This window comes from Oryx dammah, unplaced genomic scaffold (genome assembly GCF_014754425.2).
Source record: "Oryx dammah isolate SB20612 unplaced genomic scaffold, SCBI_Odam_1.1 HiC_scaffold_14, whole genome shotgun sequence".
Classification (NCBI taxonomy): Eukaryota; Metazoa; Chordata; class Mammalia; order Artiodactyla; family Bovidae; genus Oryx; species Oryx dammah.
In genome coordinates this window covers 20616811-20635546 of record NW_024070198.1, presented here as the reverse complement: position 1 = coordinate 20635546, position 18736 = coordinate 20616811, and the positions used below count along the sequence as shown (strand labels likewise).

Sequence of the window (18736 nt, the reverse complement as noted above, 5' to 3'; positions counted from 1 at the left end):
GAAAGTGAAGTCGCTCAGTCGTGCCCAACTCTTAGTGACCCCATGGACTGCAGCCTACCAGGCTCCTCCGTCCATGGGATTTTCCAGGCAAGAGTACTGGAGTGGGGTGCCATTGCCTTCTCCATTCACTAACTACTAGGGATGTACTAATCATCGAGTTGTTTACTTGAGGTGTCTCATTCATTCCCAATAGCCACTCAAAGGGGCCTGCTAAGAAAGCTAAGTTCAGAGACAGTATAAGTAATCTGACCATCTCAGCACTGGGAGTGGTGAAACTGATTCAAACCTAATCCATCGAACTCCAAAACTCACAACCTTTCTCAGCACACTGCTTTTCCTTCTTACACCAAAACAAGATCCTTACCAGACAAATGTTAGCAGAGTGAAAGGACAGTGTTTAGGTGGGAAACAACATTGCTTTACTGTCTCCTGTTGAAAATGCGAGAGGCTCTTATCTGTGAACTCCTGCAATTCTGTGACCCACCACTCTGGGAAAACTCTCTAAACCCTGACCCCAACCACCACCCAAGTAACAGACAGCGCTCAGTTTAGACAGCATGCTCACATATACTGTCCCATCAACCCCGTGAAGGAGGCAGTAGTCATACTAACCACTGTTAAGGAAGAGACTGAAGCATGGAGACAAGTGTGCCCAAAGTCACCCAGCCTGAGAAGCATCTGAGAGTCACACATAGGTTCATGGCCCCTGAGCCTTATGTTCCTTCCACTTAGCCACAGTGTGTCATCCAGACACCCTCCTGCCCCATTTCCTTCATTCTACAGGAATGGTACAATGAATCAGATGGTAATCTAGAGCCTAGGTCTCTGCTTCTGTTCTTTAAGACCCCATCCTAGCCAAACCATCTTTGTGCCCATCTCTGCCTTTCACAGACTTTGTCTCTTTCACAACCTGATCTTTTCCATTTTGCTTCCCCCACCCCAATATATCTGTGATTCCACTTCACATATTAACTTGAGGGTCAGGGTAGGATTAAAAAAGCCCAGCCCTCCAAGCACTAACTAAATACTGAGTCTTCATAATAAACCATTTTCTGAGTGCCCATACTGAATTGAGTGTTTTAAAAATATCATCACACGGAACTTCCCTGGTGGTGCAGAGGCTAAGACTCCATGTTCCCAATGCAGGGGGCCCAGGTTCAATCCCTGGTTGGGGAATTAGATCCCACATGCTACAGCTAAGACCCAGTGCAGTTAAACAAATTTTTAAATCACGAGAGAATAGCATGGAAACATATACATTACCATATGTAAAACTGACAGCAAGTGGGAATTTGCCGTGTGATGCAGGGAGTTTGGCCAGGTACTCTGTAATGGCCTAGAGGGCTGGGATGGGAGTGGAGGGGTGGGGGAGGGCTTGGGAGGGAGGGACATGCGTGTGCCTGTGTGGCTGATTCATGTTGATGTGTGGCAAGGGTTGGCACAGTATTGTGGGGCAATTATCATCCAATTAAAAAAAAAAATCATCACAAACGCTCCTAACAATGTTGCAAGCCATGTGCTATTTTCAACCCCTCACAGGTGAAGTGGCAGAGACAGAGACTTAAGAGATTATAGATAGGAAATGGACAATAGGGATTTAAGCCCAGGAGTCACATCCAACGCCTCCATTCTTGTCAAAACATCACATAAGGCCCATGAAAATAATGACTGTACTGACTGTAAAGTGGGTGGGGTTTTGCTCCAACAAATCAAAAGCTCACTATTCAAAAACTTGGAGGGAAATTTAACAAGCCCATGTACTGCCTCTAGATGAGCATGGCAGCTTCTGTGCCAACCTCCTTGTCCCCATGCCCTTGCCACACCCACCTTACACCTGTTGTGCCGACAGCCCACACACTTTCAGTGCCTCTGATCCCTTTGGTGGCAGCAGGTCTGAGGTTTTTAATTTTCACTGACAGTGTGTTTCAGGTATTTTTAATACAATTGAAAACAACTTTCAGAAGATCATTCCCCAGCAATGGCAGTATAGTAGAGTCCTTGTAGTAAGTTGGAGATCACCAAGAAGGGGTGCTTAGTTGCTCAGTTGTGTCCGACTCTTTGCAACCCCATGGGCTGTCGCGTGCCAGGCTCTTCTGTCCATGAGGGGATTCTCCAGGCAAGAACACAGGAGTGGGCTGACATGCCCTCCTCCAGGGGATCTTCCCAACCCAGGGATTGAACCCAGGTCTCCAGCATTGCAGGCAGATTCTTTACCGTCTGAGCCACCAGGAAAACTCAAGAAGGGGTAGGAAATGGTAACATGAGCAGGAAATTTATGCTCCTATCTCTGTTCTGCTCATGACCTGACAACTAGACTTGCTCTGGGAGTAGAAGCAGGACGTTTGTCAGAAAGCGAGATGAGAAGAGAAGTAAAGGCTCTGAGAGACAAGGCTAGGTCCAATGACAAATGAGTCTGAGCTATGGAACATTCACCCTGCTAAGCCTTTCTTTACATACTTGATTTCATGTAACCTTAACAAGGTAGGTAATTTATACCCATATATATGAAGTTTCAGGCAGCGTCATTTGCTCAAGGTCACATAAGATGACAGACCTAAGATTCAAAGCCAAATATGCCAAGTCCTCATTCTCAACCATGACCCTATATTGTACCATACACTACACATTCAAGAGGTAACAGAACCTAGCTCAGAAGTAGCTTGGATTTGGAGATAAGCAGTAGAGCTTTCCTGAAGGGCAGGACTGACCTCAATGACCAAGTAAGTTTAAGTAAACTGAAAAAAAGAAAAGGCTGCCAAGGTCCAGGGCGAAAGACATCTACATGTGACTGCAAAGTGACTACAGAATGGCCTGCAGTCCAAAGATGGCTTGGCACCTGCTAGAGAGGTCTTCTTCACCCACAGGGCTGGAAGCCAGGGTCAGATTCAAAGGGATATGAGTGGCTCACAGTGGGGAGGGCAGTGGCAGGGGGTGAAGGCAGAACCTAAGAGATCAGTGGGTATCAGTGTGGAGAAGGCTGAGCATTCCAGGCAATCAGAGTACATCTCGGGCTGACACCCAAATACTGGATCTAACATCTCTTCCGGGCAGGGAGGCAGAGTGTAACTCCAAAGGCCAGAATGCAGTCTTCTGAGAAGGCAGTGATGGGGTTACAACCGAGCAAGTCAAATCCATTTGCACTCCAGGACAAACCTGGGCTGACAACCAAAACGATTTTCAAAGGTTTCTCTGGACAACCAAAGGGTTTTCTTCTTTTGGGGGTCCACTGTCTAGCTCCTTCCTAGAAGTGATTCCTAAAACGCTTAAACACGGAGGAAGAGAGTGTTTGCTTTGGGAACTGGGAGAGAGATAAGCCAGAGGAGAAACTTAAGCCTTTCACTTCTCCCAAACCCTGGTTGTCTTCCGTGAATCAGCTTAGACTGTGACTTCTTGCAGGAAGCCTGTGAACACCTGAGCCTGTCAGGTGCTCTCCTCTGCAGACCTGTGACACCAACTGCCTGCTTGATGGCCGCAATGAACTGAGCACAAGTAGGCAGAGACGGGCCCTGGGTCTGAAACAGAAATGCTCCAGAGGCTCCACGAATGGTAGCTAGTAAAGATCCCAGTCTTATATTTTTCTGAATTCTCTTCTGAATGCCCTTCTGTCCTGGAATAACCACATGCATAACTTAAATACATGAAATAACATTGCACCGAGGGGGCCTGACTTAGCTGCTGCAATTGTATAAGGTTGGCAATAGCTTCTTCAGGTGTAATGGACACTCATCCAGCTGCCTTCAGCCCTGAGTCTAAGGAGAGCCTGCACCTAACAGCTTCTCATGCCGGCCCTGGGCTGGTGTAGAGAGGAAAAATCTGGCTGACCAAGCAGAAGGCATCAGATTCTACCCTGTTTCCCTCCAAGGTGGGTTTAAGATACCAAGGCTCTTCAGTCTGTCCCCATCTCAATATGAACGTCTCCAGCATCATTTATTCTTCCTTACGCTTTTCTTGAGTGAAGGTATCACTAAAATTGAGTTTCTGAATAAGTCACATAAAAAAATACAACCACAACTACCACAGCCATTTATTAAGTGCTTGCCAGGCACTGTGCTAAAGCTTTACAAACATTTTTTCCATCAATTCATCAGCCCTGAGGTAGTTATTTTCAACACCCACTCCCTCTCCCTACACAGGTATCATTATAGTTGAGGAAACTTGAGGCTCACAAAGGTCAACTCAATCAACAAGATCCACCCCAGCCGGTAGGTAGCAGAACTACAGATCTGAACCAAATACATCTGATTCCCAAATCCATGCTTTCATACACTACCACTAGATTGTTATGCTGTTTCTCACTGAAGTTAAAGGATACATGCCCCTTCCTAAAACATCACCTGAAGACCAGATTTAGATGGGGAAAGCAAGGCCCAATTTTTTTTTAAACTCCTCTAACCAGCTATTGTACTAAAGACCTGGAGGAGTGAAGTGACAGTCTGGTTATATAAGCTGACCACTGGGTCCCTGTGTCCTGCTACCCTGGCTTCCAGGGTCTTTCTCGTCTAAGACCCTCCATTCCTGACACGACTACTCAGTGTGCTTCTCCCTTTCAACAAATACTGAAACACAGAAGTGAGCCAATTTGGTGACTCGGAGCATCACCAAAGAAACCTGAAAGCAACTGGGGGACATTTGCAAAACACCCACCAAACCTCACCTGCTGGGCCCTACGGCACCCCAATGCATGTAGACAGAAGCACAAACTTCAGTTCTTCCCTCCAGGCTCGCCAGGCTCAGCTCTACTCCTGGGGAGTCTCCTGATCAGTCTCTACTCACTGGTCCTCCACTGTCCATGACTCTGGATTCCCTCCTCTCATTCCTCACTGGAGGTCTCACTAACCACAGGCCCTTGGGACTCAAGGCTACCCTCGTGTGAGGCTTTGTCGCCCAGATTCACACCAAAAGTGCTCAGCAGGGCTCTGCTGAGGACCCTAAACCCTATGAGGATTGAATGGAACTGGCTGAAGACTAGTAGAAAGGGCTCCCAGAGTGAGCAAAACCAAACCAGGATGTGCAGACATGACAAAGGACTGGATGGCAAGAGATTAGAGCAGACACACAACAAACGGGTCCACAGAACTACTGCAGATCAGAAAAGGAAGACGAAGGGACCCTAGAGAAAGTCAACCCGAACACCTCGGCCAGAGATCTTCTGAGAGAGTGACTGTTCACAAAAAGGACCTTGGTGACGGGGCTGCTGGAGAAGAGACTAGGCAGGGAGAGGATAAGAGGAGAAACTAGGGGAAGGGGTACTCTGGACAAGGAAGCTGGAACATCTCTTTAGAGCAGGCAATTTGAGAGGATACCAGAGAAGCAGGCTGGGGCTGGGGGGAAGCACTAGAGGTACCAGAAAAAGGGAAGATGACACAGGCAGAAAGGCCAGGGCGTCTGGAAGTCCACAAGCATTTCTTAAGTGTATCCCTATATCCAACTTGTTTGGGTAAAACTGACCACTGAGGACCCCTCTCTGCAGTCCTACTGACCTCTACATTGGATTTTGAACAGTAGAAGACCCAGAGGTAGGGAAGTTACCAAGGGGAGAGACAGTCCTATCCACAGGAAGTTCCCACTTTGAGGAGACAATGAAGCACCACCACCGCCATCCCTGCCTCCAATCCCTGAGGAAGCCTCTGACCTAAGGAACCACCAACATGTAAGTCACAAAACTGAGAAGTAACTGATGCAAATACTGTCCATGGTCTTTGAAGAATCAGAAGGATGAGAGACGAGGTGACATGGAGACATAAGACCCAAGTAGGGACTCTCCACACTTTAACACTCAGCCTGTTAGTTCATCTCATCACCTGCTCACACATCAGGGCCTTCCACGTAGCTACAGCCGCGACGATATGTGAGGGGGGAGGCCCAGGGTGAAGCATGCTCTCTGATGAGCCCAAGGACCGGGAGGAGCCCGGAGGTTGAGCTTTGCTCTCCACTCATCTTCTTCCTCTCTCAACAGCCTCTAATCTTGTCCTCACAGGGTGCATGACACAAGGCTTCATAACCTCTGGGTATTTCGTGTGCTTTCCTCTCCAACTAAAGAGGCTCCTGGAGGATAAAAGAGCAGGTTCTCCCCACATCCTTCGGTGTTGGACTCTTAACAAATTCTTGTCAGAGGTGGGGTATCTGTAGTGTTGATTACAAAAACATTTTCCACAAACAAGAAACACATGTCAAAACCATTCTATTGCTATGCTTTGCCCTATCGCTTGCATTTGACACTCCTTGTCAGCTCACACCTCTAGATGTCTGTTCCCGTATCTACCTCAGCCTAGGGACGGGGACCACCCAGCCTTTGTTAAGACAGCTCAGCCTGTGGAGGAAACAATGAAAGGGTATGTGGCCCAAGAATTGCTGGGGGGACAGAGGGAGGGTCTCGTCACATTGGGTTGGCCATTGATAAGGATCCTTCCCCTCTCTGTCTCCTAACAGATTCAGATTAATGATCGCTCATTCTCTAATTGTCAAATTTCTTTTCCTTCATCCTGTGTCTAATCACCAGTGACAGAAACCATTACGCAAATGAGAGCAGACGACTTCCCCCAACTGTTCGCGTTGGTAAAAACCTTGTAATTTAGAGCTCTGATTTGTAGGAGAGGCTGGTCTCCCCCAGGCATCCTGGGCATCTGCTCAACTGATGCCCAGAACAGCCCCTCCTCCACCCCCCAACTCCAACCCCCCAACAAATATTAGACTTCACAAGAGAGTGGTTTCCTCTGTACCTGCTGGTTTAAAAATAGGAGCATACAACATGGCTGACCTCTATACAGGCCCAAACCCCCACCTTTCCCTCTTGTGTCTGCCCTCATGCTGTTAGTTAGGATAGGTATTAAGCAACAGGGCAGAAATGCTTCCTCTGCAACAAGCAGAATTTGTGCCTGAACAGCCCTAGCCTAGCTATGTGAAGGGAAGGGCCTCAATCTTTTCATCAGGGAAAATGCAGGCAGCAGAACATGAATCACAGTTCTCAGTGAACTTCCAGACCTAGGTCTTCAATGCTCCAGATCCACAAGCATGCTGGGAGAAGTGACCGGACCTATTCAAGGACACACAAGTAATCAATGGGATCTAGAACTGTTTCCCTGTAACTCATTTCAGAACTTTTTTAACTCCACAGTATGGCTTCCTGGCATTTTCCCCAAGAAGTGTTTGCTGGAGCCCAGAAGAGCTTTTACCCTGAGCTGTTTCTTTTGGGCTAAGCCTGTCTGTACTAGATACTACCCAGTGGGTGAGATCTGAGCAAGGCCTGTAGTTCAGAGGAAGTATGGTAAGAGAATCAACATAGTTTGCTAGGGAAGCACAGCAGGGTGTTTGTAGCCAAACAGTACTAGGTTTGAATGCTGATTGCCACCAATCACTTACTCTTGAGCTGTAAAATGAGAATACCTACCTTGCAGGATAGCGAGGAACAAAGACAAAAGCACTTGACATTAGGTGTCTAATGGTCAGGGGTCCTTGTTGTATTACCCAAGAATCAGGACCCAACCTGTGAAGGCCCCTCCACCTTGGTCAGACATGGGTGGGCACGGCACCCAGAGGAGATCAGCTGAGAGGACCAAGCCATCACCCACATCTTTGAGGAATGAGCCAGGAAGGCTGCAGACATGCTGAGGAGAATGAAAAGAATGTGCTATATTTCAAAACGTGAAGGTGGTCAATTTATCCTTCCTCTGTCCTGTTTTCTCTGCTGCGCTCCTTTTCCCCAAAAGAGATGGAGGGATGGAGACCACTGCGGTCACATTTTCCAGCATTGGCTATATTTGAAAGAACTACACTTTAGAAGGTACCGTGTTTGAACACCCACACTGCATCAGAGAACCCCAGCATGGGGTACTAAAAATAAACACCCCACCCCAAAATACACACAGGTGCGCTCATGCACACACACACGCGCATCCTCTCAGTCCATCAGTGCACTGTAACTATAAACTGAGCTCTGGGGGTGAGAGCCACAGCTCAGACACTGGAAGTAAACCTTTGGCAAAAAAAAAAAAAAGGAAGAAAATGAACACAGAGACTTCCAACTCCTTTTTCCTTCCAGAGAGAAGGGACATGGAGATGGGAGTGGAGGTGACAGGACGCAGGGCTACCACACTGCCCAATTCCAAGGGCCCCACTTCTACCACTCAAGCCCTTTGAGTTGTGCAGTGCCCAATGACCCAGCTGTAAGCTGCAGCCCTGAGAGGGGTTCCCACAAGTAACTATGAACAGAAAAGGAATTCCACTCCATGCTCCACCAGTTGCCCTGACTTTTGAGAGTGTTTGTGGAACATTACAGTGGGGTCTGACAGAGGTGCTGGCTTCAAGAAGCAAGGCTGCATTTCTGCCCTTGCCATGAGGTGGATGACAGGTGGTGAGTGAGCTGCCTCAGCTTGACCCCACTTAGTCTACTTGAGCCAGGAAGCTCCACAGACGTAGCAGAGTACTTGGCCTGGGCAGGGAAGGTCGTAGGATCTGGAGGCTTTAGCCAGTCGGTCTCAGGCAGGTTGTTGCAGTGAGGCCTGACCAACATCCAATGGCTAAAAGTGAGTTTAAAAGCTTTAGACCAGGTCAGGCAGTATTGCCTTGGAGTTCCCACTGTATGTTCCATTGGACAAAGTTAAGCAGTAGAAACTTGGTCAGTAGAGAGGCAGGCCAGTGTAGACACACACGCACACACACATCCACAAGAGGCTTGCACCCTTAGAACCTACGGAAGCCACTGCTAGAGGACTCCTCTGGCACCCAGGACAGAGAGCAAGAGCTGGTGCTAAAGAAAGAAGCTGCATGTAAGAACTCCTGTAATTTGGACGTTTTGCACAATCCTTGGTTCCTTTGTCCCAAGGTGCTTTTCTGTGTATGGCTTGAGCTTGAAGGTCCAAGTTGGAACCCTGCCTAATTCGCTCTCCTAGGAAGCTACTGAGGCTCTCAGAGGAGAGCCTCCCCCTCCCTCTCTCTCCCATTAGAGTCCTGTAGCATTCCTACCAGCCTAGAGCCTCACTCTGTGAAAACTGGGAGGGGGCAGACTGATCTCACGGACAGGACAGCTGTGGCCCTGTAGCCCAGATGTGGGGGCATCTGAGAGCATCTCCTCTCTCTCAGGCTGAGGCACTGAGGTTGCAGGAGACAGAGCCGAGAGCCAGAAGTGGCATCCTGACCCACAAGGAGGGAGCGAGGAAGAAACACATACACGCGTGTGCAGGCACACACACGCACACACACCCCAAGGTTGACAGACTAACACACAGACATGATGACAACCAGAAGCTGGGGACTCCACACACTGAATGCAGGACTTTAGGGGGCAGAGAGGGAAGGTGCTGGGGCACAGAGGCAAGGGTAAGAAGTCCCTCCGAATGGGAGTGGAGTGCCAACCACCCTGCCTTGCCCCAAACACCTGCCTCCAGGGCCATGGCAAGAGTCCAGTCCATTAAGTGCAGCGTGCAATACTAGCGCTTGGAGTCTCCTGTCCTCATCAATGAAGCGGTGTGGACGGGCTAGCAGTCACCTGGCAGGAGGCCTTGACTCCTGGCAGGCTAGTTGTATCGGCCCTTGATCATTGTGTTCAACAAGGGCCCCACCTGTGGAAAGACACGAGGAGCCAGTCAGAACTGTCTGTCCTCTAGCCCCAGAGTAGGACGGGGTGTGTTTGGAGACATCGACGTCCAGCCAAGGGCAAGGACAAGGCTTTCATTCAATCTTGTAAACCCTCTAATCAACTCTCTTCCTGGAGGTCAACCCAGTATTCTGGGGCATGGTCCCCTCCTCTAGGTCCATGTTGGATTACTTTCCCTCTCACAACACCCTATACACATAAGCAGCACCAAACTGACAGACAGACGGTCAGAGGAGCTAACACTCCCCAGACACCTCAGAGTGTCTATTTGCGTGTTTCGTAAATATGCCTTAAGAATCTTAAATAATTCTTTATCCTGAAAGGATCACTTGCAGTTGGGGCTGGTGCTCTCTCCCCATAGGTGCTATGGATGCAGAGGCTATCCACAGGACAGAGGTAAAGAGCATCACAAATACAAATCTCCCCCATTTATGCAATGGGCCACTGGCACACCTGTGTGGGAAGCGGGTCTCAACATTACTTAGAGCAGCCTTGGTACAGCTGGGAGCATGCAAGAAGATGCTTTACTGCTCGCTTTCCGTTCCAGAAGAATCCCCTCAGGGGTCCCCAGCTGGCACACACGCCCCATGAGGAACATTACTACTAGCATGGAACAGATTATAATTGATCCGCCAATCAAGCCCAGCTCTCACCAAAAAATTAGAATTTTCTGAACATACCCATAACCTCTATGAAGATACTGAAACAGATGAGCTATAGGGAACATGACACCAACCCTGACTTTCCCTGGTCACAGGAGTGCCACTTTGGGACAGCCACATACCTCTTGTGGGTTCCCCAAAGCCTCGCCAAGCATCTTCTCAATGTTTCTCATTATGGCCACTTTCTGATGGGCTTTGAGAGGATATTCAATTCTCTTAGGAGTCGGGGCCCCCTGCAAAGGAAGCAGCAGCTCAGGAAATGGGTTTAGCAGGCTTCAGTGTCATGCACTGTACCAAGCACCATCCTCTTAAGAAACCCAGTTCAACTCCAACCCTCTTCATCTCCCTCAAAGACCCGGCAATCACTTCCAGAGACAGCCAACCTCCTTGCCCTACCCCCAAATAATTAATCACACCTACCTCACCCCACTCCCATCTAGAACAAAAAACCATAGTCACCTTATACCAGAAGTTCACAGTGATGGTTATCCCCCCATTTAGTAATGACTCTATGTGATGCCACCTGCAAGAAAATAAACAGGTTGCTGTTTGCCACCAGTACTTTTCAAAGGGACAGATCCTCTGAAACTAGCTAAAGTCCAGCTAGGGGATATAAGGAAGACAGTATCTTCACACCCATCCTATCAAACACACCCCGGAGCTAGAGGGAGTGGTGTTTGGTCTTCAAATACCAAAGAGCCAAGCCTCAAGCCTCTGGGGCCTCTTTGGACCAGAGAAACTGTTATCTCATCTAGAGACAGTGTTGTCATTTCCCCCAGGTTAAGTACACCCATCATCTGGATATGCCAACCTTCCTGTACATTAAGTCCAATCCTGCCACAACTCAAAAGAAGGGACATGGATAAGGCTTTCCAGGGAATGGGAAAGAAAGCTCCCCAGAAGCCCCCGGTCCTAGCCCCGTCCTCACCAGTACATTGGGATGTAAAGAACATCACCGGGGCCAACCACTGTTTCGTAACCAACCACGTTCTGGAAATTGGGAAACCTCTCGTAGTCAGGATTGTCAAAGTCCACCTGAGAGGTTCAAGAGGAAAAAAAAATTCAGTCAATCACCAAATTTTTATCTGTTACTTTGGTAATCAAAAAAGATCCCTTAAAAAGTCTTGAGAATTTTTTTTTTTAAATGCAGCAAAGACACAACACACTTTAAACATATGCAAACTCTCTCAGAGAATGACATAAGAAGATGGGCACTGCTAAATGTTAAATGAATACTAGGCCTCGTGATCCTGAGGTCAAAAGCCAATCATCAAGGTTTACAGGTCAGAACCTACTCATGACCTGCAGATTTGAGGAATTAAGACTCATCTTTCAGCCAAACTTTCAGAAACTTTCTCCCAAACACATATTCTAACCAGCAAAGACTCCTACACAAGGAAGCTAAGCAGCTTTCTCCTCAAGGAAGAAGAGGAGCTCTCTGGTTGGCCACAAAGTCAACTACATACCTCACTGAGATCCAGAAAAGACCTTAAGTGACATATCTCAATTCTATTCATCCTTCTCTTTATCAAAAAGAAGTAGCATCTGTGACAAAAGTAAACAATCATAAAATCTAATGGAGACATACATATTTTGTTTCATGAATTTATAATCCAATCAAACAAAATAACTAGAGCCCACCAGCATCAGTGAGGGCTTTGCCCTGAACATCTGGGGACCACCCCAGGGGCCAGGAATATGGAAGCTACATTGTGAAACTGTCCTCTGAGTTTATCCAAACCTGGCATACTGCCACAGAGAAGGGGGACCCATGCCCATCTTGGATCTCAAAGGAGTTGTATACCCTCCTCAGATCACGCAAGCTCACCTGGCTCTGTCTGTCACAGGGATGATGAACAGGATATGGGTAGAGGCACTCAAACTGATCCGGAGGGAACAAAATGCATCGCTTGTAGCCTTTTATCTGCGCAAAGAAGTTCTGTTGCTCATCATAGTGAGCAGGTGTCACATTTCCTGTAGGAAAAAAGACATTTTCTTATTCAAGACAGGAGCTCTATTGCACAGGATGGAACACAGGCTTCAGCGTTACAGAGAAACCTAGTCTGCCCTCTCAGCAAAAGGTTCCAAATCAAAAGCAGGGAGACTGTAATCACAACTCTCATTCGATTAGGTGTTACACTTTTAATAGGCGATAGGTCTAGTAGCAACATTGCTGGCTAAGGGTTCACCATCAATTAGCAGAGTAGACTTCCTTAAATGATGGCTGCTGCCCTTACAGTATACAACTGCACATCAAAATGATACAAGCATGACAAAATAATACACTCCGTACAGCTATGCCCTGCTTTTCACAAGTTTGCTTTATACCACTTTGTTTTTAAAGGAGACCTATATTTGCACCTATTTCGCTAACTGAAAGAGATTCAAAGAGAATTTTCATTTTTACAAAGAAAAAGGCAGAAGTATCATTCAGTGTTTGCTCTGGAGTGAGCCATTACAGAGGCAGTGAGCATGAGCAGTAAGAGTGGCACTGCCAACCTCCTCCCCCATAAACTACACTCAGCATCAAGCCACCACAGCTCTGATTGTGTGTGTGAGCATCTGGGCTTTATCTCTATTTACTTTGGGCATCCGTTAGCAAGATGTGCCCTAGGATAACTGCTTCTTTGTTTTACATCATCTTGGCTTATAGACGGTTTCAAGGGATGGTCTGCTTTCAGATAGCTAGTGGGAACCTGCACGTGAACTCTTCTTGACAATGGCACAAACTCAAGGGAAACACAAGCAAGAGTTAGAAATAGTTGAAATGACAGTATCAGCAATGCATTCATGCTCTTCTTTGATTGAGTTAACCAATCATTTTAAGTTGTATATATGTACTTACTTTGGTAGCTCTTCTGGAGCTCACCAGGGGCTTTCCTGGCAGCTTAGACAGTAAAGAATCTGCCTGCAATGCAGAAGATGCGGGTTCGATCCCTAGGTCAGGAAAATCCCCTGGAGAAGGGAATGGCTACCCACTCCAGTAATTTTGCCTGAAGAATTCCATGGATAGAGGAGCCTGGTGGGCTACTGCCCATAGGGTCGCAAAGAGTCGGACACAACTGAGTGACTAACACTTTATGGAGCTCAAAGATTCTCAACCTTTGCTCCCACTTCAACACACTTGTCGGACTGCAACACTTCTTTAGATCAACACTGGAGCTGTTGAATCTCATGGGGGCAGGAGGAGCATAACAAATTCCTGAAGAGTGTTGTGTACTCTGAATAACGCAAATTATCTAAAATGCCATCTTGAATTATCTGCCCTTGTGTATGCATGCTCCTCTTTATAACTGGGGCTGCATCTGACAGTTATAAAGAGCCCCACTGTTTCTCTGCACAGTCCTTAAGAGCTCAAGGGCCCTCTGCAAGGCATGGAGTTTATAAAACATTCCCCAATCTGCCTGAGTGGGCCAAGACAGCCACTTTACTAGGCGCAGAGTCCATATGCATCCCTGAAGAAGACCTGCTTTCTTGTCTCTACCTGCTGCATCTGCTTCCTTGCCCTCTACCACAGGATAGAAAGGCAACAAACAAATTCAGAGTCAAATAAACAAGAACTGGCTCCTGGTAGGTCAACCAAGAGTTGGCTTCAAAGGGGCAGGCTAAGGGACAATTCACAAGCTGCCATACTAGAAGCTTTCATTAATACTAGCAGTAAAAGATACAAATCTGGTGAAAAGACAATCAAAGGGGAAGAAGAAACTTCAGAGCCTAGTGGTGACTGATAATGAGTAATTACTCCGCTTCCTTGTTCAACTCAATTTACTCACCATTTACTAAGTACCTCTACTATGAGCCTGGCACTGAGCTAGTGACAGAATTGAGACAATGACCCTGGTTGGTAAGTCGCTTTCTTTCTCCTCATTGGAGTTTAAAGGTGTCTCTTTTAAAAAAAAAGAGAGAATTATTCAAGTATTTGCTTATGTACATGTAAAATCCTCTAGCAGGATACAGAAGCAGCTAACAACATTTGGTGCCTCCAAGGAGTGATGGAAACTGAGAGGCTGGGAAACTGGAGTGTAAGAGAGATTTATCACTACATACCTATTTATACCTTTTGAATTTAACCCCCCAAATATATTATCTGTTCAAAAGATAAGTTCAATTTATATTGGAAAAATATTTCTCTTCTACTAGGATAAAAATCTGCAGACATATCCAACAGAAAACAGCAGAATTTTAGAGAGATCTCCAGTATCTGAGGATATGTATTCAAAAAGCAAATGAGGAAGGGAAAAGGGAACTTTCTTTTTAGAGTGCCTGAAGCTATTTTAAGATGTGACAAATATTAATCTCATTGAATCTTCATAGTCAATTTTAAGGTATTACTGTGTCTGTTTTACAAATTAGGAGACTGAGGCTTAAGAAAGTTACATGACTTGTTCAAAGTCATGGATCGAGTAAGTGGTAGGGAAAGGATCAGAAATCAGTTCATGTGACCCCAAGTTGTGCTGCTTTCTGAAAGATTTCTTACCTTCCATGCCGATAAGCAGCAGGTTAGAGGTCAGCTGCCCCCAGCCACGCTTTCCCTGTTGCTTATTAATCCAGTTCCAGTTAAAACCCAAGAAGTCCATGACAATCTTCCTGCCCACAGTATCATTGAGTGTTTGCTGTAGATACAACCTATGTTCCCCAAAAAGAAAATCCCATTAGTGCATGTACACTCTGTCTGTGGCATGGCCTCCCTACACCTGGAAATTCAAACCCAAGCCCACACCAACATTTCTAACAAAAATAGCTGCAGTCATGGGACTCTCACAGAGCTGAATCCTCTCCTATCCTTCTCTGAGCTCTGTTCAACATCAAATTTTGTATTTTAAAGAAGTGATTCTTGGCTTTTCTGGGTCACACTATGAATCTTTTATGAATCCAAGAGGGGAAAAAAGTACCCAAGGGAGGTTCCTCATAAAAATGCACATACCAAAAAAAAAAAAGGCACATACATCAAACTTTCATTTAACTTCATAGATTCCTCAAAGCCTACCCAGAGACCCTAGAATGATGACTCAGCCTGTTCCAGAAACTCTCAGGGCCTGAGAAGTCTCCTTTGGCCTCCGACAGCCATTGTGGCAGACCGTATTCCCTCCTTGTGAGTTATTCTTCTGCACCTCCTTGAAATAAGGCTTGCTTATTTAACTTCTTTGGCCACCAAGCTGTCCACAGAAGTGACTGGTGCTGCTTCCAAACTTTAATTTTAAGAAGCGGTACACACTACCACCACATTACTTTCCCTCTGCCACAGCAACTGCAAAGTTTCAGATAGCAACTGCTGGAGCAATCTGGGTCCCAAAGTGGAAAAGATGACCTAAGAGCAGAGCCTCCAGGTGACCCGAGATGGACATGTAGCATGTGTGAAAAATAAACCTTTGTTGCTTCACATTGCTGAGTCCTGGAATGAAGCCTAGTTTATCTTAACTGATTCAACCACCTATCTATAGCAGCCATCTGGAGCTGAAGGAAGAAACCTCACTAAGCTTTCTGCAGACTCAGGGCCCCTAACATGCCTGAGGAAGGTAAGAAGTTACTTAATACATATGAAAACCCAAACACACTTGCTCAAGTCCCCAAAGAAATATTATTTAGGGGGCAAACATGAAGGAAAGAAAATAATGGTGCTGAGAACATTATTTAAAAAGGCTCAAAGGTATCTCAGTGCTTGATGATAAGCATGACGTTTAAAGCAACCTTAATTAAAAATCTTGCTAACTTGAAAAGAGCTACCTGTGTGGGGACATGGAACCCTCAAGACCTGAATACAACCTTGGAATGCTCCCCAGAGATTATGAAATACATATATTCATACAAATATTTCTCAAGTAACTCTGAAAGAGTCAGAAACACTTCCCAAACAGGAATCTAAACAGTTCCTCTGAAACTTTAACAGTAAACGCTCAAAACGGATCCTAATACCCTTTATATCAGAATCGTAACAACCTGTATCATTACACAATGGAGTTAGTTGGTGCTAAAGTCAGCCGGTAGGGAAAAATCTGCAAACAGTCAAGAAATTTTCCTTAAGTCATCCACAAAGTACAGACTACACTCCTAGCTCACATTTAGGCAAAATGTTCTCACTGTGGGAAACAAGAACCTTAAAATGACTGGGAAACCAAAAGACATATCTTATCTCATACTCATTCTAGAGCATATGTTCACCCAACAGATTTACACTCCACTAGCATCATTTAAATCAATCTTTCTTCTCAATGTTGGTTGTGTGTGTGTGTGTTTGTCTGTGTGTGCATCAGTGCACACTGTGGTAAATTTGAGGACATTAATGTATGAACGGATTCAACTGCAACAATCTCTATAAGACATAAAGAACAAATCTATTGTAATTCAGATTCTGGAAACTCTTTTGGTCAAAGTTCCAACATTATGACAACAGCTAAGAGTTAGGAAGACCAAAAAAAACGGGGGGTGGGTGGGAAGGGAAGCGGATATTTCAAATCCTTTCATTCTGCCACATACTGCTAACAGAGTCTGAAAGAGAAATGGGGCTGGAAACTGAAGAAAAGCCCAGGGTTGGGCACAAAATGTGAGATGGAGATAGTCAGTCACCATCAAGTACTCAGTGACAGCAATTCCCTAGGAGCAAAGTTAAAGCAGGACTGGATGCTGTCAGAGAACTACACAAGAGAAGGTCCTCATGCTGCTGCTGCTGCTGCTAAGTTGCTTCAGTCGTGTCCGACTCTGCGAGACTCCACAGACGGCAGCCCACCAGGCTCCCCCATCCCTGGGATTCTCCAGGCAAGAACACTGCAGTGGGTTGCCATTTTCTTCTCCAATGCATGAAAGTGAAAAGTGAAAGTGAAGTTGCTCAGTTGTGTCTGACTTGTAGCGACCCCATGGACTGCAGCCCACCAGGCTCCTCCGCCCATGGGATTTTCCAGGCAAGAGTACTGGAGTGGGGTGCCACTGCCTTCTCCAGAAGGTCCTCATAAAGAGAGTTAAAAGGGAGAGGTAAGTCACTCCCCTATGTGTGTGGGTGTCTTATGTTTGCTATTGTCAATACAATGCAGAACATCAATATTCTCCCTACCCTCACCTATTCAACTTTTCAGCCTGCGCTGCTCCCATTCAAATATTTTAGGACAAAGACTGCAAACCTGCAGTCTCAGGAAATTCACTGATAAAACTGGCCTCTGGCAGCATTTTAAAAAATTTGAATTAGCTACCCACACTTAAAGCTTGAAAATTTTTTTAAATAGAAATCCTGATTTCTAGCTTCTCCACAACCCTGGGGCTGCACTCCAAAATGGAAACCAGAGTTAAGTAATGACTTCTCACTCTGAAGAGGGCATATGCCTTCAGCTTCATCATAGCTTTCACTCAAACCTTCACTCATATCATTCACCTACCAGACTCTGCTAGGCAAGTGCGACTCTCACTTTCTGAAGACAACAAATTTCAGAGTCACACTTCAAGTCCAGTCATTCCATCATCCCTCAAGCTAGAAAATTCAGCCTAAAATAAATACAGGAAAGAAAAACAGATGCCCTAGATTCAATAGAAAAAGCCATGATCTTGGAACTTACCTCTCTTCACCTCCTCGCTGCTGTATATCCTGCAGTTTCTCAACAAACTCATGAAATTTCATTTCTTCCCTGTTGGACCTTGGCTTAAAGTTCTGGAAATTAGCCATCTTCTTCTCATCATAGTACAAGAACTTGTGGGTGCTGGCACTGTACACGGAGAAGTCACCGTTGCCAATATTTTCTTGCAGGTATTCAAGGTCCCATTTTAGTGCAGGATACACAAGATTTGTGTCCGTCAGCACCACAGGCTCCTAAATGGAAAAAACAAATCAGGTTGTCCCAAGGAGCTGGTGGGTTCTTGTCCCAAGATTCCAACTATTTCCCAACTTCAAAATAACTTGTTAACTAGCATGAACGCCGCAAGTCCCATTTCTCCTCGCTTCCCTCTCCATCCCTGCTTAGGCCCTAGTCCACAGCCCAGCGGGTCCCTCCCTTCTACCACCACTCGCCTTTGACCTCTCCTCCCAACCAGGTCCCTTCCCCCTCCCTCTTCGAAAGCGGCTCCGCCCCCTACCTCATTCTCGATAAGCTCCTCCGCCCGGGGGTCGCTTTGACTCAGACGCGGAATGGGCCGGGTTGGGAAGGTATAACTCCGCAGTTGGGACTCATCCCAGGCGGGGCCAGGGCCTTCAGCCTCTTCCCGGGGTTCTCCAGAGGCCGAAGACGCGGCCTCCGTTGCTGTCGCCGCCATCTCTACCGCTAGGGACGGCCCCAGCGGAAGCGGAAGTGCGCCTATTCCGGAGAAAAACACAACGGAAACCATAGAGATAGGCAGCCAGAGAGAGCGGCCCAGAGACGTGAAGAACGCCGGCCCGAGCCCTTGGGGAGTGCCTCCTAATGGTAACCGATAGCTCTACACTGTAGACCTTCAGTTCAGTTCAGTTCAGTTCAGTCGCTCAGTCGTGTCCGACTCTTTGCGACCCCATGAATCGCAGCACGCC

The 18736-nt window shown here is 46.5% G+C and overlaps 1 protein-coding gene across 1 annotated transcript; it reads right to left on the bottom strand.

Moving 5' to 3' along the window:
- Positions 1–4000: 4000 nt before the first annotated feature.
- Positions 4001–18523, bottom strand: HIF1AN (hypoxia inducible factor 1 subunit alpha inhibitor). Its single transcript, XM_040254468.1, has 8 exons — positions 18310–18523; positions 17796–18046; positions 14732–14880; positions 12083–12228; positions 11183–11289; positions 10714–10777; positions 10377–10487; positions 4001–9557 (listed from the first exon to the last, which is right to left on the bottom strand). The coding sequence occupies exons 1-8, from the start codon at positions 18484–18486 to the stop codon at positions 9513–9515; spliced, it is 1050 nt and encodes a 349-aa protein (XP_040110402.1). The 5' UTR covers positions 18487–18523; the 3' UTR covers positions 4001–9512.
- Between the last annotated feature and the right edge of the window lie 213 nt (positions 18524–18736).

Coding starts and splice junctions, on each gene's coding strand:
- HIF1AN (XM_040254468.1), bottom strand. CDS start 18,486: ATGGCGGCGACAGCAACGGAGGCCGCGTCTTCGGCCTCTGGAGAACCC. Junction 10,778..11,182: donor CTTTACATCCCAATGTACTG/GTGAGGACGGGG, acceptor ATTTTCTTGCAG/GTGGCATCACATAGAGTCAT. Junction 10,488..10,713: donor CTGTGAACTTCTGGTATAAG/GTGACTATGGTT, acceptor CTTCCTTTGCAG/GGGGCCCCGACTCCTAAGAG.